We start from the raw sequence: 27,540 nt of genomic DNA on the forward strand, positions 1-27,540 counted from the left end.
AAAGACCCCTGCATACAAAATTAGAATTGGAGAAAGTATTTTGATTAATTTCCTGATGGATGTAGGAGATGAGAACTGCTGAAAAGGCCAAATTAGGAGGTCATTCTGCATGGACCTATGTCCTAGTTTGAAAGGACAGGTGTCTGCCAGTAAAGGCAGAAGTTTCCCTTTGAAATAGAGACTTTAGTTCCACTCCCCCCAAGTATAATTGTTTGAATCAAGGACTCTGAGGCAGAGTCCAGGGGGTAGGAATAACAGCTCTTTTACTAATATATCTAACCGTACAAGCAGAAAACTACAGCACTTGTTAAAATTGCTAACAGAACAGAATAGATAACTCGGTTTCAGTCCCTTCTTTAGATGCAAGCACGCTTTCTCTGTGCTTAGTCCCAGTCCTGCTGCTGGAACAAAAATCCCAGTGCTGCAGAGGGCAGGCAGGAGCGCAGGCGGGTGGGGGCGGCAGCGACCACGCCGGTCTCAGGTGGGAACGGGCTGGAGCGGGCGGCTCCTAACTCACCATTTGTGTCCGGGTGATCAGCTGTGTCCGCAGAGGCAGGAGGCTGGAACGGGGCAGATGCAGGGCAGGTGATCACAGACCTTCTGGCTCTTCTGTGTTCCACATCAGGGGCTGTAAACGGGGCGTCCTGCTCTGAGCTCACCGGAAACACGAATCCCCTCCAGAAGCCGCTGCCACGGACCCCTTTTGTCTAGCGTCATCTGCGATCCTGGGTGTAACTCGGCCAGCTCCATTGGCATGATAATGGGAAAAATTCTTTAAATTGACACAATAATAGAAAAACACTCATCCTCCAACAACCTATTTCTACAATTCTTGGTGTGCGGTGACCATTACTAATCTAGTTTCAGGGCAGCAGGTCGAGTAGCAGAGTAATTTGGAAAGAACATAAAGCTTTTGTTGGTTTTTATTTTGTTGTTAGACCAATATGATGGAGACACACTTTCTACGTGTCTTGGTTTTAGCTGGTACAGTGCTGTACTTTGGATTTAGTATGACAACAACATTGATAACACAGTGATGTTTTGGTTGTTGCTAAGCACTGCTTAACCTAAGTCAAGGAATTCTCAGTGTCCCATGCTCTGCCAGGTAGCAGGTGTACAAAAAGCTGGGAGAGAGCATGGCCAGGGCAGCTGACCCAAAATGATATTCCATGCCATGGAACATTATGCTCAGTAAATAGACTGAGGAGAGTTGGCCAGGAGTTGCTGGTGTGTGGTGAGGAATGATCTGGGCTGGGCTGGGGGGCAGTGGGCAGTGAGCAATTGTATTGTGCAGTGCTTGTTTGTCTCAGGTTTTATTCTTTTCTCATGCTCTTGCTCTTTCTCTCCCCATCCCCTTCTCATTATACTTACCACTCATACTGTTGTTATTATGTTGTTATTATTATAATTCAATTATTTAATTGTTCTTATCTCAACAAAATGTTTTTTTGGATTCTCCTTTCCATCCCACTGTGAGCAGAAGGGGGATGAGTGGCTGAGCAGTTGTATGATATTTAGTTGCTGTCTGGGGCTAAAACACAGAGATAAAGTTAGTAGTTTACCTGGGCTCATTGCATTCAAGCATAAAGACATTCACAACATTCCTCTTTGCTTTTCCAGGGAAAAAGAACAGTTTATTTTCTCAAGAGGAAATAATATTTAATTGACTTTTGGTTAATTTTTGTGTTCCTTCTATTAATTTCTTGGAAATTGCAGTGTGCCAAAGTTTGTAGAGCAAAGTTTTCTTCTTTGCATAATTGCTTATCCTCTTAAATAAATGCACTTTTAGTGTGTGGGGGAAAAGAACCTGCTCTAAGGACTGTTTTCATTGTTAGTACTATTATTAGGACTCCCTCCTGTTTAATTTTCTGCTTCCTTTATATTTTGCTGTTTTAAAATGCATCTAGACTAAACACACACACACACACATATATACATATAGATATATATATATAGTTTTTGTTGTTGTTTGTTTGGATATAGGTTCAGCACAATGCAGATAAATCTACTACACTGAAATTGGCAGATTTTGGCCTTGCTAAGCAGATTACAAAACCTGTATTTACTGTCTGTGGAACACCAACGTATGTTGCTCCTGAAATACTTGCTGAGAAGGGTGAGGATATATATTTTTTATTTTTCATAAATCTTTCAATTATGCTGAACTTTCTAATGATGGAAACGTTTCAACCTACTGAAATATCTTTTCAGGGTAGGAGGTTGGCTAGCAGTGTAACTTGGGAAAAGAAACCTCCTGGTTTTTAACATATACAAGCATGACATCAGTTATATTTGCATTATTAGTGTCTGTGCTAATGTATCACTGACTTCCAAGCAGATAGGCCATAAAATATGATAGATGATAATAGCTGAAGGAAGGAAATGGCCAAAAGTTCATGTTGCAACCTAAGAGTAGCCCATTTCATTACTGTAATCCAAATAACTTTCCAAAGTCCCTGATTATGCAAAATCACTATGAACATGCATGTTAAATTTATGTAACAATTCAAAACATGTTTCATATCACAAGGAATTTTGAAGATTTAATCTCAAAAAAGATTCAGACCTACAAAGAAGTCAGTTTTGTTGGTGACTCAAGCAAATCTATTTCTGGTTTTTGTTCTGTGGAACTGGGTTGCACATCTCCAGTTATATCCAATTTCAGTGAAAACTTTTCACTCTTAATTCTTTTGTGAAGAGAATCTGAGGATGGCTACTTTAGAAATATGTGCTCTATTTACTCAATTAGTCTCCAGTTGACACTGGCTTTGTGAGACTGTGTTTGTGAAGTATGTTGTGGAAAAGACAGACTCTCTGAGAGCAGTAGCTAATAACGGGCAGCTTGCAAGTATGGTGTACCAGCCACCCATTCTTTTGCTCGCCTCATCTTTTTGAGGAACTGAGCAGAGATTCTGTGTTTCTTTTTCATTCTGTTTCCAAGAAACAATGTGAAATTCTCTCACATTTGTGAGTTTTCTTTCTAAACTAAGACTTACAGTTTGTCCCTTCTTCCTTAGGCTATGGCCTCGAAGTAGACATGTGGGCAGCGGGTGTGATCCTTTACATCCTGCTCTGTGGTTTCCCCCCTTTCCGCAGTCAGGACCGTGATCAAGAGGAGCTGTTTCAGATCATACAGTTGGGTCACTACGAGTTCCTATCCCCTTACTGGGACAATATTTCTGCAGGTAAGATTCTGCACTTACAGCAGATCTGAGAAGTAGCAGTCTTCTTCACTGAAGTGGGAAAAACTCTTCAGGGCAGTGAGTTTGATCAACTTGTGTGAATCTTTAATGCTTTAAATGTGAATTTAGTCCTCTGGTACTATTGATGGCTATGCTACTGCATATTAGTTCTGAATGCTTTAATGGAGTCGTCAATTCTTCCCTTTCTAAGCAAAAGCAAGGATTGTCCTCATCTTATTTATGTGTCTCTGCAGAAAAAGGTGTCAAAATAATCTCAAGGGTTATGTTGGATTGTAAAGATGTTTTAAAAAATCTCAAAAGATGAGAATGAAATCCTTGCCCTGCAGAACACAGTTGTCAATTTCCTGTAGACAATGGAGTCTGCATGTAGTAGTTTTTTCTTTCTCACAGGCTAGTACAGTGTCTTTTGTGCACTCTTCAAAATCAGAAACCCAAGGACTCTTTTATTCCCTGTACAGTCTTTTAAAGAAGATGTTCCACAGCATTTTACAACATTTATGCCTTTTAAGGAATGAAATACCCAGTGTTCATTCCTGTGAATGTGAACACTTAGTCTGATGCCTTCAGCACACTTGAGATTAAATTCCCTTCACTTTCTCCTCTGTTTCTGCATAACATCAGTCATAGAGATTTAATATTTTCTGTCACTAACTCTAACTGCAGTTTTCAGAATAGCTCCTGGGGATAGTTATGAAAGTAATGATAAAACTCATGAAAAAAAAAAAATGATGTTTTGTGTGGGTATAACTGTCACCATAACAGAATGGGTAAGGTTGGAAGTGACCCTGGTGGGTGATGTATTTCACCCTGCTCGAGCAGGGTCATTCTAGATCACATTGCAGAGGATTGCACATCCTAGAGCACATTGCACACCACTCTGTTTCACCCCTCTCTCCTTTGATTTCTTTCATGATAGCAGCAAAAGACCTCATCACCAGGCTGTTGATAGTGGATCCCCAGAAGCGGTACACAGCATGTCAAGTACTTCAGCACCCCTGGATCAGAACAGCTGGAAAAACTAACAGCAGGAATTTGCAGAGGGAAGTGACAATAAACATTGAGCGCCATTTCCGGGCCCAGCACCGAAAAGAAGTTGTTGATGAGGACACATGAAATCTTTCAAGCTCATTTTGTCTTTTTTTTTTTATTGATCAACAAATCATTTATATTTTCTTTTCTAAATGAATTGAGAATTTAATGTGTAGCTGTTGGTGGCTATTGCTATGCCTCTTTTTTTGATTCTGAGATTCTGAAGGACAGAGATCAAATTCACATCCACTTCCTCTGATATTGGCAGTCTCTCTGTTGAAAGCAGTGGGGACTAGATAAATTTTTCTTTAAGTACTTTTCTTTAAGTATTTCTGCATCATTTACGAATATTTGCTTCTGTGACTGACACGAATGTGAGTCTTCTCTCATCCTTTTTTTATTATATCCTCCTGGAGTTTTGTATTTGTAATGTTTTCAAAATAGCTGTCTGCATACACATCTTGCACTAATTCTTTAAACAGTCTTTTCACTAATTCCTTCTAGCCACTGAGTAGGAAGAATAAAAAGTAAATATATTCTTTAGCTGTAGGGTATATTAAATAAGAAGCCAAATACTGTATTTATTAAGTTGTGAGGGAATACAAATCCTTATTGACTAAATCTGATGTTTTGTGATATCTCCCTTGGCAACACCTTTCATTAGTTGTTCAGGGTAATAGATGGTACAATGTTCCTGTTACAAGATGGTGGTGCTGTGTACTATGGGGTGAAACTAGACTAAAATCCAGCTTGGGGAGAAAAAACTTGTTGGCTGTGGAAAGGTCTCCCTGGGGAATCATCAGATGCTCTATTGCATGTGTTTTTTAATATTTTTATTGGTTGCAGTTTTAAAGAAATCCTGCAGGGGAAAAAATACAGCTGGGAGAGGGGCCATGACTAGAACAGCTTTTGAATCTCAGATTTTTTTATTAACTAATTAAATTAAAAAAGCACTTGAGTTTTCCATTTTATAATTCTTTGTTCTCAAGATCCATGGGCTAGCAAATAATATTGATGTCAGAATATCAGTGCTGTTGGCATTGAATACACAGCCTGTAGAAATGAAGGGGGGTATTTTACACTTGGAGAGCTGTTGCTCTGCCTATGTATTTCATAATGAGAAATGACAGAAGCATTTCAGAATTGGTGGAACATTTTCACAACTATATGAACCAGAATATTATTTTTGGTGACTGCTAATATTTTGTGTGAACTTGCTGAATAACCAAAAAGTGTAGGGTGCTGTCATCATGTTTCTGTTTCATCTTATGACTTTTGTGCAAAAATTATATATAAAAGTGGAGATCATTTGACTCTTAAAGGAGTATTGCACTTTAAATTGAATTGACTTATTTCTAATACTTGCTGGAATAAGACTTGTTGTGGACTTCAAGTATTGGTGAAACAAACCAGTAAAATCTTTACTGTATGCCCAAGTAGTAGCTATATGATATGTCATACTTCTGCTTTGGAGTCTTTGAGTCAGGAAAACTTTTCTCTTTCCTGAAAACAAGAATGGATTTAAGTGCTTCCCTGAGTTAAGGGAACCTAATGTAACCTAGTATTATAAAAGCATTACATCATATTTGAGTACTGGTAATAATATATCGTCTGTTAATTTAAGTCTATTTTGGATAGGAAATTGTGGAAAAATAACTTCTGATGGGCAATACTATATTTTGTAATTATTTTTAATATAGTTGTTTAGGAATAAAGTCTGAAGTGACAAAAAATATGTAATCAACAATGAATCTGAAAGTTGGGAGATTGTGTAACAAGTTGCCTTTTTCACCTTTCAGTACCTGTCTGCAGCCTTATTGATAGTGCAGAAGATGGAGAATTTGCTTGTAATGATCATAAGAATAGTTTTTTTTCAATGATTTTGGGTTTTTTTAAAGTTCTCTGTGTTCCAGACAGGCTAAACGTGGACTGTGCCAGGTGGTCACTGCATGGCACCTGTTAGTACAGATGCTGCTGTGGCAGTGCTGAGACATGGGTTTGTGGCATGGACATGTGGCGTTAGGCCCTCCTCCTTCAGGTTGGAGGCTGTAAAAGCTTCCAGGTGCTTCTCAGGGCTTTTACCTCTTTCTTTCTCTCCTACTTCATTGTTCCTTCTTTTCTCTTGTTGCTTCCAGTGTTCTTTCTCTGCCTCTGTGTTGACCAAGGCAGTCCAGGTCGCCAAACATGATGTTACTTGTAGCAATGAAAACCCATATGATTTCGGAGAGCTCAGCTCAAGCTTTGCTTGCTGATGTTGAAAGTAATATTAGGCAGGACTAAGACAAAAAATGGTGAAAATCCCCTCTCATCTCCTACTGCCTTTTCTCAGGCTTTGCTTTTCCCTTAGTGTGACATTCCAATGCAGACTTGGTATTTATGCTCTGTAAGAGGGTCTCTAATATATGAACCATGTTCACACTCTGTGATTGAAGATTATCACTTATCTTCCTGAGGTTTCCTGAGGTTTGTCTCATTGGGTTCTGGAGTCATCTTCCCCTTAATGTTTTCAATTCTTGAATGGTTTCCTTCTCTACAGCAAGTCTGAGGAAGCTCAAAGCTGGGGGAGATTAGACTCAGAGCAAATTCTTGCTGATTTGTTAGGAAGAAGAAATATCCTTCTTGCTCTTCCTTAAGTCTTTATGGATTAGAGTCTCATATGGCTTTATATTCCACTGAAAATAAAACAAGTTATGGTGTCCTCATCTCTTTAATGCTGACATTAATCTGAATATATCACCAAGAAAAACAACCTTCTCCCTAATACCTAAATGCAAATTATTGCAGACCTCAACAGGAAAGTTCCACTTCCAGAGAATTTGCTGAGTCTAAGGTGATAGAAGGCAAGAACCTATTTGTTTACTGCAAGCTTTAGCAAATCAGCTGAGTAGGAATCCTTCCATGCTTCTTAAAAGCTATGGTTTGGTTCCTAACTCATAGTGGAGATTCTGATTAAGTTCTAGTTATTCCAGGGTTATTTCTTTACTATCGGATATTAACTATTCAAAAAATAGTCTCCTTTTAGAAACCAGAGGCTGTCCATTGTCTTTAATCATTGACTCTTTAGTTGGTTGCAGCTTTTAAGCATGCTTGCATAAGTCCTAAATGTAATATTTCTCAGACTTGAAGCAAGCACAAAGATCAAAGCATACAGAATCGAGTCATCAATGTTTCATTTTGTAGTGAAACATGTACGTTAAAGACAGAGTTGCTTTTTTAGCTTTTCAGCTGCTTGAAGATAAAGTGATTTCCAGATATCCCCTCCACTTGCCACCAAGGTCAACTTCTTCACTTTCCCATATGCTATTACATTTCATTGGTTCTAGACCTCACCTACATATTTTCTATCACCTGTCATCTGCCTACTGTCATTGGCCTCTTATCCACTTGAATCACTCTCATTATTGAAACGTGGTGAAATCTTCACATAATAATATGTTTTTCTTCCGTAAATTCTGGCCTTAGAAATGGGAATGAACAAAATATTTTGGAAGTGAAACTGCAAAAAACTGGTGCTTCACATTGCATGGTGCATAACTGCCTAAAAATGAACAATAGGAATTTGGTCATTGCTTGTATATATAGTCTCCTAATATTTAAAAATGTGTGTCCAGGAGACTTATGATTGAAGGCAGTACAGCAGAGACTGTTTCCTCTGAGACACAGACACTTTAACTTCTTTTATTCAGGGACCGTCTTAATCGAAGGCTGTTTAACAGCTGTGTGGAATAGCTGGACTCAAACACACCATCAAATCTGCCACCTCGCTTCTGAGTGGAATTATAGGTGGATTTCCTGTATCTATGTTACTGCATTTTTGGCTGTAGAGTGATGGAGGGATAATGGGATGTTATCCCCTTGAGCTTAGGCTCTTGGGTTTTGGTCCTCTTGTTGAAGTGAACTTTCTGGAGTTTGCTGCTTGCTTTTTGGCATGTACCCAGATTTGGGGAAGTATACAGTCTGCTTGAAAACATAGTAAATTTGCTGTGCTTATAAAGTGATCTTCCCAAAGAAACGTAAGTATCACTCTTAAATATTTTTCCTATAATTCCTTCTTTCACTTGGATTTCTTTTAATTTAAGCAATGTAAGGAAAATGCTTTTTGTGTTTCTGGGCATGTATTTTTCTGTCTTTTCTAAGTTTACAAGTAATACTTTACTGTTGACATTCTTGTTCCTGAAAGGAATTATGGCACTTTAACTGGGTTTACAGTGTATAATGACACTCTTTGTTCTCCAACATGGTTTATTTGTAACTAGGCTGAAGGTGTAATTTTCTAAATTAAAATACATTGTAGACTTCAGCAGAAAAGTTGTTATTCCTCTTGTGTATCTTCAATAAAGGTAAATTATACAGTAAATGTTATGTTTCAGTTCTTTCCAATATATTAGTAAACAAATATGTGGCCAAGTATTTTGAATTTGTTTTTGGTTTTTTGTTGGTTTGGTTGGTTGGTTGGCTTTTTCCTTCTGGTGATATATCTGGGAAATGCTTGTTTTAAAAGGTTTGCAATTTCAGTGAGTATTGTGTGTACCTTCATATATGGGTAGCAGAACCTGTTCTAATGCTGCCAGTCCTTTGAATACTTACAGATGTGTTGTTCTTTGCTGCTGCATGTAATCTCATTAAAGCCAACACAAGTCTTTGCAGAACTGGAGCTGAGATTTATTCTACCACCGTTTTTTTGCCCTGTGTTGTTTTAGTCATAAATGCTGTGATGTTATAGTGATCATGACAAGCAGACTTAGCTTCCCTTATGCTTAATGCACACAGGACTGATTTTTCCTATCATTAAATCTTTTACTGTAAAATTCAAGTTTGTTTAGAAAAAGATTTGCTTTCTTTGTGAAAACAGGCATTCTATTTGAAATTGAGTTGTTTGCAAAAAGCGGCTTTTTCAAAGGAGACTCTTTCTTAGTAGCATGTGTATATTTCAGTTCTGTTATTAAAAATGGTATTTTCCCAGAGGCCTGCAGTATTGTCTGAAGCAGTGGAAATAAAATTGTGTCTAGGATATTGATGGTATTTTTGAAGAATCTGCCTTCTGTGCATATGACCATGTGTGATAAAATGGCTGCCCGTGAGAAAAGTTTATTGCATATTGGTCCTTAAAGACGTTGCAGTCTCCTCATTACTCTAAGAATAACTGTAAACTCTTTGGAATGACTGACTTTTATGATAATTACACAAATTTATTGCACCCTCATTTTAACAATTTGTATAGGCAGCTAATTAAATCTGATTTAATGCTTTGCTGTTAGGAGTGAGATTCAGATGCGTTTCCTGTGTCAGAAGTAGTTGAAGACAGATGCCAGCAGTGCAATGAATTTGTGTGATTATCATAAAAGTCAGACATTGAATTCTTGCAGATTTTTTTCTTTTTAAGTTAGAACTGTTTTGACAAAGTAGCAATTGGAAAATCAGAAAAAGTGAAGCAAATAACCTTGAATTGTCATTGGAAATACATTTTGTTTTCCGAATTCAGAAACTGATATGAAGAGCTGGAAGCATTTTAAAAACCAGAGAAATACAGGAATTATTTCCAGAGTGTTTCAGCTATTAAAACAGTAAGAATGTTTGGTGCAGTGAGAACATGAAGTACCTTGGTAGGCTGCAACAGGAGTTGTGAGACTGCTAGATTGGATAAGGACTGTAGGTCTGAAAAAATGGTGCTTCTTGTAACCACTGGGAAAATGTATTGAATCATAAAAGGTTAATCCTGCATTGTCATTGCTGTCTTTATAAAGCTTTCTAAATTTCAGTGACCACTGGGTCATAAGAAGGCATTTCCCATGAAGAATTGCAACATAGAACATTTTAGATAATGTTTAACATAAAGGATTCCAGCAATGAAGATGATTTTCCTAGAAAACAGAAGTGCGTGATTGTTAACCCCTATGGTAAGTTGTCAAGAAAACTTTATTGCTGGAGTTTCAAAAAGAGTATAATTTTGTGATCCTAAGCATTTGCAACTACCCAGCTTGCTATGTTGCGACTTTCAATGACACTGCACTTCCACAGCATAAAAACTTATTATTTAAGAGCTCAGAAAAAACATTTGTGCCTAGTGTAAGGTTGGAACTAAATGGGTGGAATACATTTTATTAATTGCAGCTTGCCTGGAAACAGAATATTGTTCACATGGTGAGTGATGGAAGAAAAATGTATTATTGACCAGTATTTTCAATGACAGCATAAAATTGTTCTTGAAAATGGGAGCATGCTGGCTGTTTGGCTAAAAGCCAATATGTGTCCTGGTAAGGTGTTATTTCTTCAAATAAAGAGGGAGAGACATCATATTAAGTAGCTCCTTGTGATTTGAAACAAACAAAAAAGATTCTGACAGAAAAAAGTGGGAAATAAAACCAGACAAGGAAAAGCTGAAGAAAAACTTACCTTTTTTTCAAAATGTTTTATTGTCTTAAGTAAATCAATGCTCTAGACAAATCTAACAGACCATTATCAGTGAAATAAAAAAATCTTTCCCTTTGCTGGTTGTTGGGGGTTGAGTGTTTTCCTTTTACTGTGTCAATTGAAAGAATTTTTCCCATTATCATGCCAATGGAGATGGCCGGGTTCCACCCAGGATCTCTGATGACTCCAGACAAAAGGGGTCAGTTGCAGCGGCTCTCGGAGGGGCCTCTCAGGCTTCCGGAGGGGACTCATGTTTCCGGGAGCACAGAGGAGGAGGCCCCATCTTCAGCCCATGTGGCCGAGCACAGGAGAGACATACCCTCTGTGATCACCTATATCTGCCCCGTTCCTGCCTACTGCCTCTGCGGACACAGCTGATCACCCGGACACAAACAGTGAGCGAGGAGCCACCCGCTCCAGCCCGTTTCCACCCGAGACTGGCATGGCCACTGCCGCCCACTCCCGCCTCCGCTCCTGCCTGCTTTCTGCAGTACCAAGTTTTTCTTCCAGCAGCAGGACTGGGACTAAGCACAGAGACAGCGTACTTGCATCTAAAGGGACTGAAACCGAGTTATCTATTCTGTTCTGTTACCAATTTTAACAACTGCTGTTGTTTTCTGCTTGTACAGTTAGATATATTAGTAAAAGAGCTGTTATTCCCACCCCCTGGACTCTGCCTCAGAGTCCTTGATTCAAACAATTATAATACTTGAGGGGAGTGGAACCAAAGTCTCTATTTCAAAGGGAAACTTCTGCCTTTACTGGCAGACACCTGTCCTTTCAAACCAGGACAGATTTTGGTGCCCAATGTAGGGCAGAGGGCACTGAGTTGAGAGTTAAGACAGGAATAACAGCTCTCTTAACTGGCAATATGTTGTCTGGTTTAATCTGGTTTGGGTTCCATGTGGTCACAGACATCTCCCTCCCATTTGCAAGCCCTTATTTGAATATGGGCCCCCTCACCAAAGTTACTGTAGCTATTATCCAATTCGTTTGGTGGATTGATTATGTCAGGAATTCATGAGTTTTTAATTTTTTCTAGGAAGCGGCTACATGGATCCAGAGCTATCGTACTCTGTTTCTGGGATTATTTCAGTAATGGTACTTACTGTGAGGTAACGAGTGCAAGGAAAATTTTCTCCCAACCCATCACCCAGCTTTTTGAGGCTACCCCACCGGTTCTCAAGGATTTCAGATCTGCTTTGATTGCTAGTGCTATTATACAGTGGCTGGCGTTGCTGATAGGCCTGTTCTACTTAGCATTCAGAAACAAGGGAATATTGGCTTGGACAACAACTCTGATATCTACCCCAAGAAATAGAGATGTTGCCCTAGAACCTGCCTCTGCCCCAGGGACTAGGGATGCTGTCCCAGATCCTGCCTCTGCCCTAGAGACTAGGGATGTTGCCCCAGAACCTGCCTCTGCCCCAGGAAGTAGGGATGTTGTCCCAGAACCTGTCTCTGCCCCAGGGACTAGGGATGTTGCCCCAGAGCCTGCCCCTGGGACTAGGGATGTTGCCCCAGAACCTGCCTCTGCCCAAAGGACTAGAAATGCTGCTCCAGAGCCTAACCCTGCCCCACAGCCCACTGCAGAAATGAGCCACCCAGAGTGGGTGAAGGATATAGGCCAAATATTGAAGGAGCAAAAACAGATGTTGAAGGAGCATAGCCAGATGTTTAAGGAGCACAGCCAGATGTTGAAGGAGCATTTTTCTCCAGGTGATGAGAAACCCTCCCCCTGCCCTAAAGAGGGAGAGTCAGATGGTGCTGCAGTGGAACCCGTAGATATTGTATCTGTCCAGGTTCCAGCTGGATCACAGGAGCAGCCACAGCCAGCAGCAGCTGCTCCTGTGGAAACTAGGAAATCTAAGATTAAAACGAGGCACCTAGATAATGGGGATCAGCAAGGAGGGTCCTCACAACCAGCAAGGGAGCCAGAGGTTGAGATAATCGCTGAGTCCCTCTCATACAATAAGTCTCTGTAACCTGCGTAAAGACATTATACGGCGGGGCCGTGAGCCTTTTACAACTTGGTTACTCTGGGTCTGGGACCTTACGGGAACACGTGTACAACTGGATGGAACTGAGGTCAGGAATTTGGGATCCGTGGACCAGATATTCGTAAGGGAGCAAGGCCTCCTTTCCCTCTGGGACCGGCTTTTAATGAGTGTGAGAGAGAAGTTTGTACACAGAGAGAGAATGCAGGAGCACCACTGTAGGATGCGCTGGAAAACCTTTGAGGAAGGGATCCAGCAGGTGAGAGAAGTAGCAGTATTAGAGGTACTCTTTGGGAGGGATGGACAGCATGACAATGACCCTGACAAGGTCAAGTGCAGAGGGCAGATGCTGTGGAATTTGGCAACCTTGGGTCCATCTCAATATACCACCTACATAGCAATGATTAATGCTGATAACCACCCAGAGACAGTGTGTTCTGTTGCCAACAAACTCAGAAATTTTGAGAGCATGATGAATGGCCCAATGCAGGCCAATATCTCTGCTGTGGCCAGGGACCTCCAAGAGGTCCAAGATAGGATGAGGGATATGAGGAAGGAGATGATGGAGGAGATGAGGGAGGTGAGGGAGGAGGCGAGGAAGATCAGCGTAGCAGCAGTACGAGTCACAGGCACCCAAGTCAGAGCTTCACGCCGCCCAGCTAGGGAGAGGGGGTACACCTCACAAGCTGACCTGTGGTTCTTCCTGCGAGACTATGGGGAAGACATGGGGAAATTGGATAGGAAACCCACTTCTGTCCTGGCAGCACAGGTGCGTCAGCTCAGGGAGGGAAATGCTAACTGATGGAACCGCACTAAAATGAAGGTAGCCTCAACCTCCCACAAGCAAGTTTCAGGGTATTACAGCAAGGAGGATGATCAGTCAGATCCCCTGGAAGGAACCTTCACTATGTATGCCCAGGAAAGAAATAATAACCAGGGTTAGAGGGGCCCTGCCTCTAGCCAGGGAGAGGCATGGGATGACAGGATTTATTGGATAGTGTGGGTGCGATGGCCTGGCACATCAAAGCCACAGAAACATAAAGTGCTAGTTCATACTGGTTCACAAATGCAACCTGATACCATCAGATCATGTGGAGAAGATACCTGTTTCCATTGTTGGGGTGACAGGGGGATCACAGGAATTCACTTTGCTGGAAGCTGAGATTAGCCTGACAGGGAAGGGGTGGCAGAAACATCCAATTGTAACTGGTCCAGGGGCGCCGTGCATTCTAGGCGTAGGCCTCCTCAGGAACGGTTACTACAAAGACCCAAAGGGGTTCAGATGGGCTTTTGGAATAGTTGCTGTAGTGACAGAGAGCATTAAGCTGTTGAACACCTTGCCTGGACTGTCAGAAAACCCCTATGCAGTAGGACTCCTGAAAGTGACAGAGCAACAAGTGCCAATTGCCACCATGACAGTGCACTGCCGGCAGTACCGGACAAATCGAGATGCTGTGATCTCCATCCACAAGATGATCCGTGATCTGGAGAGCCAAGGGGTGGTCAGCAAGAGCCACTCACCCTTCAACAGTCCTATTTGGCCTGTGCAGAAATCTGATGGAGAATGGAGACTGACTGTGGACTATCAGGCATTGAATGAAGTGACTCCACCACTGAGCACTGCCATGCCAGACATGCTGGAACTCCAGTACAAGCTGGAGTCCAAGGCAGCAATATGGTATGCCACCATTGACATTGCAAATGCATTCTTCTCCATTCCTTTGGCAGCAGAGTGCAGCCTTCAGTTTGCTTTTACCTGGAGGGGCATGCAGTACACCTGGAACCATTTGCCCCAGGGGTGGAAACACAACCCCATCATCTGCCACGGACTGATCTAGGCTGCACTGGAAAAGGGTGAGGCTCCAGAATATTTGCAGGTGCATCGATGACATCATTGTGTGGGGGAATACAGCAATGGAGATATTTGAGAAAGGAGAAAAAATCATCCAGATTTTGCTGGGAGCCGGTTTTGCCATTAAAAAGAGCAAAGTCAAAGGACCTGCCCGAGAGATCCAGTTCCTGGGAGTGAAGTGGCAGGATGGATGGCGTCACATCCTCACTGAGGTCATCAATAAGATCACTGCAATGTCTCCACCAACAAGCAAGAAGGAAACGCAAGCTTTCCAAGGTGCCATAGGCTTTTGGAGAATACATATCCCTGAGTACAGTCAGATTGTGAGCTTTCTCTACCTGGTCACTCGCAAGAAGATGATTTCCATTGGGGCCCTGAACAACAGCAAGCCTTTGCCCAGATCAAACAGGAGATTGCTCATGCCCTTGGCCCAGTCAGGACAGGACCAGTGGTAAAGAATGTGCTCTACTCTGCAGCTTGGAACCATGGTCTGTCCTGGAGCCTTTGGCAGAAGGTGTCTGGTGAGACCCGAGGCCGACCCCTGGGATTCTGGAGCAGAAGTTACAAAGGGTCTGAAGCCAATTACACTCCCACAGAGAAGGAAATCTTGGCTGCCTATGAGGGAGTTCAAGCTGCCTCAGAGGTGATTGGCACAGAAGCACAGCTTCTCCTGGCACCCCAATTGCCAGTGCTGGGGTGGATTTTCAAAGGAAAGGTTCCCTCTACCTTCCACACCACTGATGCCACATGAAGCAAGTGGATTGCCCTCATCACGCAGCGTGCCCATATTGGCAACCCGAATCGCCTTGGGATTTTGGAGATAATCACGAACTGGCCAGAAGGTGAAGATTTTGGTCTCGCTGATGAAGAGGAGCAGAAGCAAGTGACCCGGGCTTAAGAAGCTCCACCGTACAACCAGGTGCCAGCAGATGAAACACGCTATGCCCTTTTCACTGACGGTTCCTGCCACATTGTGGGGATGAACGGGAAGTGGAAAGCTGCCATATGGAGCCCCACAAAACAAGTTGCACAAGCTACCGAAGGAGAAGGTGGATCAAGTCAACTTGCTGGCCTTGGACATTGCTGAGAGAGAGAAATGGCCAAAGTTCTACCTTTACACTGATTCGTGGATGGTAGCCAATGCTCTGTGGGGTTGGCTGGAAAGGTGGAAAAAGGCTTACTGGCAATGTAGAGGAAAACCAATCTGGGCTGCTGATGAGTGGAAAGACATTGCCGCTTGGGTAGAGAAGCTACCTGTGAAAGTCCGTCATGTGGATGCCCATGTTCCCAAGGGTGGGGCTAATGAAGAACACAGGCACAATGAGCAGGTAGATCAGGCTGCTCAGATAGAGGTCTCAAAGATAGACTTAGATTGGGAACACAAGGGAGAAGTGTTCCTCGCTTGATGGGCCCACGATGCCTTAGGCCATCAGGGCAGAGACGTCACCTATAAGGAGGCATGAGACTGAGGGGTGGATCTAACCATGGGCAGCATCTCTCAGGTTATTCATGGCTGTGAAACTTGCGCTGCCATCAAGCAGGCCAAGTGGGTGAAGCCCCTCTGGTATGGAGGGCGATGGTCCAAATATAAGTATGGAAGGTCTGGCAGATTGACTATATCACACTGCCTCAGACCTGCCAAGGCAAGCGCTACGTGCTGACCATGGTGGAAGCCACCACTGGATGGTTGGAGACCTACCCTTTGCCCCACGCCACTGCTCGGAACACCATCCTGGGCCTGGAAAAGCAAGTCCTCTGGAGGCATGGTACCCCTGAGAGAATATAGTCAGACAATGGGACTCATTTCAAAAATAGCCTTATAAACACCTGGGCTAAAGAACATGGCATCAAGTGGGTGTACCATATTCCCTACCATGCACCAGCGGCTGGGAAAGTCGAACAGTGCAATGGTCTGCTTAAAACCACCTTAAAGGCACTTGGTGTGGGGGACTTTCAAGAACTGGGAGATCAATCTACAAAAGGCCGCATGGTTAGTGAATACCCGAGGTTCCACTAACCGAGCAGGCCCTGCCCAATCAGAGCCCTTGGGAGCACCAGATGGAGATAACGTCCCAGTGGTAGACCTGAGAGGCATGTTAGGAAAAACTGTCTGGGTGAACTCTGCTTCCAGCAAAGACAATCCGGTTTGTGGGGTAGTTTTCACTCAAGGACCAGGTTGCACTTGGTGGGTGATGCAAAAGGATGGGGAGACTCGGTGGATACCCCAAGGGGACCTTATTCTAGGGTGAAGTATCTATTATAATGTGCCTGTAACTGCATGTATGTATATAATTTAAAGGTTTCAATATGATGTAGCATGTTGGCATGGAAAAAATTCGTTGTGGATAATGTTGGGGATTGAGTGTTTTTCTATTACTGTGTCAATTGAAAGAATTTTTTCCATTATCATGCCAATGGAGATGGCCGGGTTCCACCCAGGATCTCTGATGACTCAAGACAAAAGGGGCCGGTGGCAGCAGCTCTCAGAGGGGCCTCTGAGGCTTCCGGAGGGGATTCGTGTTTCCAGCGAGCTCAGAGGAGGAGGCCCGATCTTCAGCCCATGCGGCCGAGCACAGGAGAGCCAGAAGGTCTGTGATCACCTGCCCTGCATCTGCCCTGTTCCAGCCTACTGCCTCTGCGGACACAGCTGATCACCCAGACACAAACGGTGAGCGAGGAGCCACCACTCCAGCCCGTTCCCACCCGAGACCGGTGTGGCCGCTGCTGCCCACTCCCGCCTGTGCTCCCACCTGCTTTCTGCAGCACTGGGTTTTTCTTCCAGCAGCAGGACTGGGACTAAGCACAGAGACAGCGTACTTGCATCTAAAAAGACTGAAACCGAGTTATCTATTCTGTTCTGTTAGCAATTTTAATAAGTGCTGTTGTTTTCTGCTTGTACAGTTAGATATATTAGTAAAAGAACTGTTATTCCTACCCCCTTATCTCTGCCTCAGAGTCCTTGATTCAAACAATTATAATACTTGGGGGGAGTGGAACTAAAGTCTCTATTTCAAAGGGAAACTTCTGCCTTTACTGGCAGACACCTGTCATTTAAAACCAGGACACTGGTGTGTAACATTCCTGTGGTGGTTCCCCAGTTAACTTGGCTGATTTCAAGCAGATACCATGGCAACCACTAGAATATCTCACCTGGATCATAATTTTCTAATTATGGGACAAGAGGAAAATTTCATGCAATTTTATTTTTATGTGCTTTTATAACTCACACAGTTAATGTTCAAGGGATAGAATTTAGAGCTGAATGTTAGAATGTGACAGTAATTAACTCCTCCTAACAGCTGAAGCCTTACATATATTTTTGGCTAATAACTGGTAAGGTTATAAAATCAGAATTTTCAAAACCTATGTTAAGGTATAGAGTTACCTGGGGAAAGGAAGTGGGATATATGAGGAAAACAAACAAGGTTGTGCAGATAAATCCCTTAATGACCAGGAAAAAACACTGCCAGTGTTACTACTTCTCCACACAGCAGAAAAAAACCCTAAGCTTATTCAAAATGCACTGGCAAAAATATTGCCATAATGTCATTGCTTTAATGTATCAGTAATGGGGCTGCTATGAATCGTACTAGAAACTAAACAGCCTTTATGAGGAAGATACTTTGGATGTACTTTTGGACAGATCCTATACACAGGATTCTGGGAGATGGACAGACATAGAATTCAGCAACTTCATTCTGGCAAGGTAAATCATCAGTACTGACTGTTGTTCAATTTGTTTTCAATGTCAAATCGGTTGAAAGAGGAAAGGTAAGGATGGGACAGCTTTGTTTTGGCAGGCTACAATGATTTGGATTCTGAGGATATGTGTCTTTTTTTAATGCCAGCCCAAGATATATTTTGTGCGTTTGTTAAAGTTTTTAAGTTCACACGTGCGCACGTTTGCAACTTGAATAAGACAGTTCTGTGTGAGCTGAAAAAACTACTTATTTGGTATATTAGTTAATATTCTTAGTTATTTTACTTTTTTGGTGAAGCGCACAATTTGCACAACTGAATCTGTATTTAACCCACACAACCAGAGAAATTTAGGCTTTCAGGGTGGCACTTTATGTATACTTCTTTGAAAAGAGATCCTTTGTATTGCTGAGGTGTGTAAACATTTTCTGTTAATGTGAAAATTTCCTAGGTGTGTGTTATCTGTTAATAATACTAGTACTGCCTTTGGGCAATCTCAGAGGCATTCATGAACTTCAGCTCTTGTTTGCTTATTTATTAGGAGTGAGTGACTTAATGCCTTAGTGAATGGCATTCTTTAAAAGCACAACCAACCAGAATTCCTTCCTGGGAAGAATGCTGGAGAACAGGGCACAGAACAACTGGGATCCAGAATTCACTCATGCTGATCTGATGCTGGTGTGGTACCAGTATGGGAAAAATTCGCGGTGTGAGGTCTGGAGGTCAGGGGCTGCTGCCATTCTGCACAGGCATGAGAGGCTTTGTGAGCACACAGCAGCAGTGATGTTTAGTTAGAGCAAAGCCCTGACAGACATCATTGTCCTCTCCTGCAGTTGTAGTCCCCAGTAGTCTTAAGTCACAGTCCTCATCTGTCCTCCTTCTTTTTGCCATGTCCAAATGTGAAATCTTCATTACTAGGAATAGAGAGAGTAACAGTGCAGGTACAGCACTTCATGTGTTCAAAGCTTTTCACAAACATCAACTAATTAAGCCTCAGCAAGTCCTTATGAGGCAGATATTTATTCCAGCTAAGTCTTTGTGTCTGCAATCAAGAATATGCTAGGCTTAATCCTCCTGTCAGTCAGCCCAATTTATTTAAATGTCTAATTGTGTAGATTGTCTCAAGTAAGTTCTGTTTAAGAAAAGCTAGCCTGGGGAAGAGAATTATGCAGGGGAGAAAAACATTGCAAGAGGAAATCCTCAGCCAAGGAAAGTGTCCTGGTTTGAAAGGACAGGTGTCTGCCAGTAAGGGCAGAAGTTTCCCTTTGGAATAGAGACTTTGGTTCCACTCCCCTCCCCCAAGTATTATGATTGTTTGAATCAAGGACTCTGAGGCAGAGATAAGGGGGGTGGGAATAACAGCTCTTTTACTAATATATCTAACTATACAAACAGAAAACAATAACAGTTAAAACTGCTAACAGAACAAAATAGGTATCTTGGTGTCAGTCCCTTTAGATGCAAGCACGCTGTCTCTGTGCTTAGTCCAGAGCCCAGATTTGCCGAAGGGCAGGCGGGAAAAGGAGGCAGGAAGGAGGGGGGGGTGGGGCGGCAGCGGCCCACGCCAGTCCCGGGCGGGAACAGGCTGCAGCGGCGGCTCCTCGCTCACCGTGTGTGTCCGGGGGATCAGCTGTGTCCGCAGAGGCAGGAGGCTGGAACGGGGCAGATGCAGGGCAGGTGATTGCAGAGGGTCTGGCTCTGCTGTGCTCGGCCACGCGGCTGAAGAACCCAGGCGTCCTCCCCCAGCTCGCCGGAAACGCGAGTGCCCTCCCGGAAGCCTCAGAGGCCCCTCCGGGGCCGTCCCCACCCACCCCTTTGTCTGGACCCATCAGGGACCCTGGGTGTAGCCCGGCCAGCTCCATTGGCATGATAATGGGAAAAATTCTTTCAATTGACACAGTAACAGTAAAACACTCAACCCCCAACAGAAAGGCAATAACAACTGTCAGTGGTGGTTTTAAAAACAGCTGGGGAGACAGGAGCTATTTTTTCATTGCTGAAAAGTATCTTCATAAAGGCTTGAATAACCTAGAATTAAACCATCAGCCTGTGTAAATAGGTTGGTCTGAAAAGGAGAAATTCAAAGAGAAAATGCCTAGTAGTAGCAATGAGTCGTAGTATCAGGAGAGTGGTGAGGGACTGAGGGAGGCTACTCTGGGCATGAGTTCTGACTCTCATCTGCACTTTGTCTAGAGAATGATAGCTGCCCTCTGCATCTTGCAGGAGACTGCCATTTTGAAACTAGATGATTTTTAGAGGGCCCGTCTGACCCAAATCATTCTATGATTCTAACACTTCTTACCGTGGTATTGAATGGTAGTTAGTGTCCAAGTGTGCTGCAGGCCCAGGTTGCCATGGGGGTGTGGAAAAGGGGAAGAAGTTAAAAATGGGAGACCTGAGCTGAGAAAGAGATGTTATGCTTTGGTCTTCTGTGCTGTGGTCTCCTCCAGGTATTTTCTGTGAACTTCAGGGGACTAGAAAGTGTTTTAGGAAGTCACACTTCTATCTTCATCCAAGGTAAGATTCCTGTGGCCTTCCTTATGGCCATTGGCAAGCCCGATCTTTAAAAACTTAAGGAAAAGGATCCTGTCTTTTTCTCAGTCATCAACAATGGCTTGTGTTGATCAAGGCTAGAGTGGCACTGCTGTCTGTGCTGAAGTACATGTTTCATCCTTCTTCACTGTCTGTGCCTCATTACAGAGCCATGTGTAAGCAACAAACACTTTCCAGATTGGGTCTTTCCTCCTACTTTGCATAAGTCTCATTCCTTTCTGTGTGGTTTCAAGCACAAGCAAACCTTTATAGCTTGGGACATTGCTCCTGGAGAAATACTTCTGAGGACTGAGTTTTAGTGGTACTTTATATGAATATTTAGCTACTTTTCTTACATGAGTGCTATGAGGAGGAGGTCTACAAAGACTGTTTAAAATATCTTTTGTGGAGCAGCATCCAGAGGCCTTCTTTATTGTGATAGGGATGTATAAGTAGAGTCTAAAGAGCAGCTTAGAAACAAACAAAAAATCCAATGCCATTCTTCAAAATTTCACTACTGAAAGCAATCTTTGTAGAAATCCACAGAGAAAGTAAAAGTAGATATTTTTTTTTCAGTTGCTGCAAAGAAACCATCTTCTTGCCTGCATCCCTTTCTACAATCTGCGAACAGCTTTGAAAAAGAGATATGGCTGTAGTTTCAAGCTGACAAGGAAGGCAATATGGAATTAATTTCAGACAGAAAAAAAAAATTTGAAAAAGGATGTCTACAAGAGGACATGACTCAGGAAGCTGTATTAGCTGGTGAAGAATATTTTGCATGTTGAAACACCAAGAACCTTTAGGTCAAAGTAAAATCCAATAATGTTACTATGTTTTAAATACAGATGTTTCTTTCCTGTTCACCCATTTCTTATGAACAAAGGAAGGGTGGTTTGAAACAAAAATAACTGAATATATTTCCAAAGAACTTTAAGCATAAAACAGGTAATTAGATGATGTTCATCAAACACCTGCTAAACCTGGAAAAAAATATGTACACAGGTAGTATTACTCTAGGTTTCTAATTAGCATGGACTTCAATTTTCAGTGTCTCTCAATAAAATTGGGCCCTTGCAATTTTAGGAAATGAAAGTGACACTACATTTTGTTACACAACATGTTCATGCATGGGCACTATTTCATTTCTTCCAGTGATGCTGAATTGTCCCAGAAACTATACTGCTCGCAGTACAAAAAACCTGATTTTTCTATTAAATAAAATGATAAAGATTTACAGTGCTGTGGTGTCTTGAAGTGTCTATTGAAGTGAAGAGCCTTTTCGGTAATTTCGTCTTTGCTAAAGCAGTTTTGATATTTTAGCAAGAAAACACCTCTCGTGGTGTGGTTGTATTTAGGCAAAATGACATCTAGAAGATAAAGAGAACAAGTATATGCTGGATATATTCATCCCACATGTGTAGTATTTGTCATATGGCTTCATGACCTGCCAGCTGGTCTGTCCGCAGATGAGAGAAAGTCCTCTTCCTAAACTTGTAAGGAAAAGGAAAGTGGAAAGGACAGGAAGGCAAAAAGAAATCAGAGGAAGAAGAGATGTGAAGGATTGTCTTAGCCAGCAGGAGGTATTTGCCATGGTTCACATGACCTATGAGCTAAAAATGACCTTGGGTGACCTGATCCTACTCATCAGGCTGTGCTACCAGGCTGGGCCCACAGGTGTTTGGTGTAGGCTGCTCACTCCCAAATTAGTCATGTCTGACCCTTGCCTCCTTCATGCTCATGTTGTTGTGAGCTCTTTTTATTTGTTAATACTTCAGTGTCCTGGTTTGAAGGACAGGTGTCTGCCAATAAAGGCAGAAGCTCCTCTTTGAAATAGAGAATTTAATTTTGCTCCCTCCCAAGTGTTACAATTGTTTGAATCAAGAACTATAAGGCAGAGATAAGGGGGTAGGAATAACAGCTCTTTACTAATATATCTAACCGTGCAAGCAGACACAACAGCAGTTGTTAAAATTACCAACACAACAGAACAGATAACTCAGTTCCAGTCCTTCCTTTAGCCGCGGACACACTCGGCCTGTGTCTGTTCCCAGTGATGTGGCAGAGCCCGCGCAGCTGCGGAGAGTGGGCGGGAGCGAAGGGGCAGGGGCAGCCGTGGCCGCGCTGTGCCTCACGGGGGAGCGGCTGGAGGGACGGCTCCTCGCTCACCGTTTGTGTCCGGGTTGAGGTAAATAGGTTCAGCAGCCATAAAATTAAGGGTTACAAATAGTTTTAAAAGTTGTCCCTTCTGTTAAAATGTTAAGCAACTTACTGTTCTTGATATGCATGTTCTGTATCCCCAAGTTGGCCATCTGTTTGTATTTTCCCAAACAATCCCAGTTCTAGTTCAATCACTTCCTACTTCTGCCCTGTCCCTCACTTCGCTTCCGGCCGCCTGCTGCTGCCCCCTGTCAATCAAAAGACACTGCCCCATATGCAAAGTTTCCAGAGTTCCCAAGAAACACCTCTTCAGTGGAAGTCCTAACTACCCATGAACTAAGGAGCTGTTGAGAAGAGTGGCACCCCTGGACCAACGAGCCCCAATCGAGTTCTGGACATGCCTGTGAGGTTGGAACTCCCTTTCCTGCCCTTGGACAGGACTGCACGGGAACCTCCTTCCAGCGTCGCCTAGGCAAGCAGCAGCAGGTGTCGGCCCCTGGCGACCCCCCCAATTCTTCAATAAAAGAGCTGCTATTTAATAAAGGCTTTGGCCCTGCTCCGTTTATTACACGGGTGATCAGCTGTGTCCGCAGAGGCAGGAGGCTGGAGTGGGGCAGATGCAGGGCAGGTGATCGCAGAGGATCTGGCTCTCCTGCGTTCCGACTGTGTGCTCTGCAGACGGGGATCCTCATCCGAGCTCGCTGGAAACACGAGTCGCGCCCCCCCCCCCTTGCCCCTCCCACCTACCCCTTTGTCTAGAGTCGTCAAAAGATCCTGGGTGGGACCCGACAGGCCCTATTAGCATGATAATGGGAAAAATTCTTTAAACCGACACAGTAATAGAACAAAAACCCAACTCCCAACATTCAGATAACTAGTGAGTTCACTTGGCTGCTTGATGAGTTTTTTAGTGCCTGGCAGAGCATGACTTTCTTCAACCCTCTTCAATTTCCCCTCTGTTCCATTCAGCTCGTATGTAGAAACTCAGAACAGACAACTAAAAGCAAGGGACCTTTCTTGTCCTTTGCACACAGGCCTCGAGGCATACGTACTGGGAATTATTTTTTATATGGACACATCCTTTTCCATCCTAATAGAAGTGTACCTTTTCATTTTCTTCCCAAAGATTCCCATTAACAGCCAATAACACTTGTATTCCCACAGGGCTGTCTTCCTTGCAAGGACTGAATTGTTTAATGTATTCCTGCTTCAGGCAGGAGGAGGATGCACACAGAAATCCCACAGTGCTCAGGAAGGTCTTCTCTGATGAGCATGCTCCAGGGAACTCCGTAAGTGCACAACTCCAGCCAAAGCCTATGAACAGTATATGGAAAAATATTCATGAACACTTGTTAAATCCTCACTTTCAGGCCTCAGGTTCATCAAGGCTTCAGAAAAACTTGCAGCAGCTCTGTGAAACACACTGGATAGAAGTAAACTGATAGTGAAGGGAGGGTAGAAAAAGGGAGGTAGTGGCCCATCACTGCCCAGGTCAGCAATACCAGACCTGTCTTGGCTTGCTGAGAGTGTAGAGAGCTGTGCAGGGACGAAGGGACAACTGCTGTGCAATGCAGAATCTTTGGGATCCTGCTACTCACCCCCCATGAGCAGCAGAGCTGCTATCCTGGGAGGTGAGGTGCCAGAGGAGGAGTTAAGTGCCAGCTATAGTAGGACCATGGCTTGCTCTGTCAAAGCCTCTGCAGCCCTGCACATTCACCTGGGCCCAGCAAAATCCACCCTGTGGTTCTTTCCTCTTCTTCAACACCCCTGTAACAAAGGATTTTTTAATTTGCTGGATTTCATTCAATAAGCACACTAGGGTTTATACCAACCTTAGGCATACAGCTCTGGGCACAGCTATAGGCTTCTGATATTTCCTTCCCCTGCAAATATTTCAGTTTTATTACGGTTTCTGAGGGAAAGAGCCATGGCTGAGAAGGCCACCGGGTGGTGCTCTTGGCACAGAAATGGGGGGCTTGGGATGCCACTCTCCACTCGGGATTGAGCTCTGTGCAAAGGTTTGGACTTGACTGCTGCAGTAATTTTAAAATGAACTTTGACACCAACAGCTGTTCCTCTCCAGAATGCACAACAGTTTCCCAATGTTGAAATTAGTCCTGAAAAAACATTTAAAATATAGACATCTTCTTAAAATGTCTCCCAAAGAGGAAAAAAAGACCAGTTTTGAAATGGGAATCTTCTTGACACCCCGTCAGCAAAGAGTGTGGTCTGGAGGATGGCTCTGATGATGCCTCAACTAGTGCACAGGAGAGGTCTGGGACATCAGTTGCACTAGCATAGCTTTTGTTATGTATACCATAGCTGTCATGGGCAATGGGTGTGGAAATTTGGTATTTTTGTTTTAAGTCTCTCCAGGGGAAAAACGCAAAGATGTCTTCCTTCTGCTTGCTTCCCTGGGAAAACTCTAGTATTCTGGTCTCAAGGGTCTGCCACGGGGGAGCTCACATATTGCCTGTCCTGGTGGGAGCTCCCAGCAGGGATAGCCCTGTGCCAGTGCTCAGTTAGAGTTCTTGGGTGCCTCTGTGAGAGTTGGGCTGACACCTCGAATGTGGTTGCAAATGTAGTCTTTTTCTCCTATTGAGAATCCCCTAAGGCGTCCCTGCTGGAAACCTCTGCAGCCTTGTTTTTCTGGAATGGTTTCCTGTTGCAAACTGTGCCTGCAGAAGTAACACTTTGGCAGCAAATGATACCCTGTGTTCTTCAGAATTTGAAGACTTGGCTATTTTGGCCACTGTTTTGCCCTCACCTCCCATTCAGTTTGTCTGTTTTCGAGGTGAAATCCAAGATTTGTGCCTGTTGCTGAAATGAGTAAACTGTTGTCAGTGATGTCCCATCTGACACTGTCAGATACAAAGAAATATCCAGAGGTGAACAGGCAACAGTCTTGTGAGTCATGTCCCCAAGTGATTAACAGATTCAGGGTGGATGGAGATGCGGGCGATAAAATGTGTTATTTTTTTTTCTCTGTCTTATGGAGCAATGTGGGCTGTTTGCTTTCGTCTGAGTCAGAGCTGAGGAGCTTTTTTCCTGTGCTATACTAAGGCTAGCTGGTGCTGCTGGAGCTTAGACACTAGTACTGGACCAGCCATTCCCTAGCAGCTGAAACTGCTGGGATAGGCAGGAATCAGCTGAAATTGGGGTTTGTTGCCAGGAAGAGTATCAAAGGAGGACTTGTGACCTCAGCAACCTCCCTTTTCTCAGCTTTCTTTTTTTTTTTTTTTCTTTTTTTTTCTTTTCCCTGATGTTTTATTTCTCCTCAGGGGAAGTATTGGATTTTTATAGCACTTTGCTTCTTCAAGTTCCTCTCAAGCTACTCAGCTTCTTCTCATGGTCTCCAGCATCCTCACAAGAAGGTGAGGCACCTGGCAGAGCAAAGGCTGTTGAGGTGTTGTGAGCAATTTCCTTCCTGTTGGCAGCCCAGTACATGGTTACTATCTTTAATTTTGGGCATGGCACAGGGGCTGCAACAGCACTGGCCTCTCCAAATTATTGCAGAAAGCAGTATATTAAAAAATACACCTATATTAAAAATAATTATAATCATTAAAAATAATAATATGCCCCAATATTAAAAAAAAAAGAAAAAAAAAAGAAAAAAAAAAGATCACTGGGGTTGCTGTTGTAACAGGTAATAACAGGTAACACTAAAAAATGCAAACATGACACCAGAATAAAACACTGGATTGTCTATGTGCAGTCATCCTTTAATGGCTCATGACTGCTCTTAACTGATGAAAAGCCAGTCTGGCAACAAATTTATTTCTTTATTTCCAGAATGTATTTGGAGAGCCTCAGTTATTTAAATTTCACTTGCAATGTCCAGTAGAACAATTGCAACAAACTCTGGTTCCTGATTCTTTGGGCCATGTCAGGAATTCTGCTGGGTTATTTTTCTCAGGTTCGAGACATGATCACCCAAGTCATGGATTCCAGCTCTTCCATTGATGCTGCAGGGCAGCACTGAGGAACAGACTGCAGGACCCTATGTGCAGGACTTCTGCTCTTGAATCTGGGGTTTGAGCCTGTGTCAGAAATGGCCATCACTGGGCTTGTTGCAGTGCACTTTGCAAATGTATGGATCTGATTTCAAGCCTGTTTAAATAAATATGAATTTTTATGATGCATGAAAATTCACTCTCCTTCTTGAGTTAAAATGACCTTCCTCTAGGGATGTCCTAAAAAATGGGCAGGACAAGTTGGAAATTGGTTCCTTCTGTTATTTGAGAACAAGACTGTGGTGGGGTTGTTTACATAATAAGCCCATTAGTATGGAAAGAGGGAAAAGACAAGGAAGTTGCCTAGAAGGTGTTGTGGTGTATGTGCTTGCAATACATCTTTTCATAAGAGATCTCTGTTGCCTTTCAAAGCTCAGAGGAGATGAATTTGCTAATAAAAACTTCAGCTATGATGGAGCGTCTCTGCACATTATTATTATTATTTATAAAAAATGTTTTGGATACATAAAATGGTGCCAGACTGGGACAGGGAAAATGTGTTTTGTGCTCTACTCTGTTTTTTTTTTCCTTTTCACAGACCATCTCTTTTAGCAACTATACCATTAGAATTGTTGGATTTCAAAATAAAATGGAATGGAAATAATCATGCTTGGAAAGGAAATAGGTTATGGGATGTATAGACC

At 43.0% G+C, this 27,540-nt stretch overlaps 1 protein-coding gene across 1 annotated transcript in view; it reads left to right on the plus strand.

Annotated features, from left to right (window-relative positions):
• Positions 1 to 8,635, plus strand: part of DCLK3 (doublecortin like kinase 3) — a 28,734-nt gene extending 20,099 nt beyond the window's left edge. The window contains exons 3-5 of the mRNA XM_079302757.1: positions 1,984 to 2,116; positions 3,018 to 3,185; positions 4,120 to 8,635. Coding sequence (XP_079158883.1) covers positions 1,984 to 2,116; positions 3,018 to 3,185; positions 4,120 to 4,316 — 498 coding nt within the window. The 3' untranslated portion in view covers positions 4,317 to 8,635. The remainder of the gene's footprint in view (positions 1 to 1,983; positions 2,117 to 3,017; positions 3,186 to 4,119) is intronic.
• The last annotated feature ends 18,905 nt before the right edge of the window (positions 8,636 to 27,540 follow it).

Source organism: Erithacus rubecula, assembly GCF_903797595.1.
Source record: "Erithacus rubecula genome assembly, chromosome: 3".
NCBI classification, from domain to species: domain Eukaryota; kingdom Metazoa; phylum Chordata; class Aves; order Passeriformes; family Muscicapidae; genus Erithacus; species Erithacus rubecula.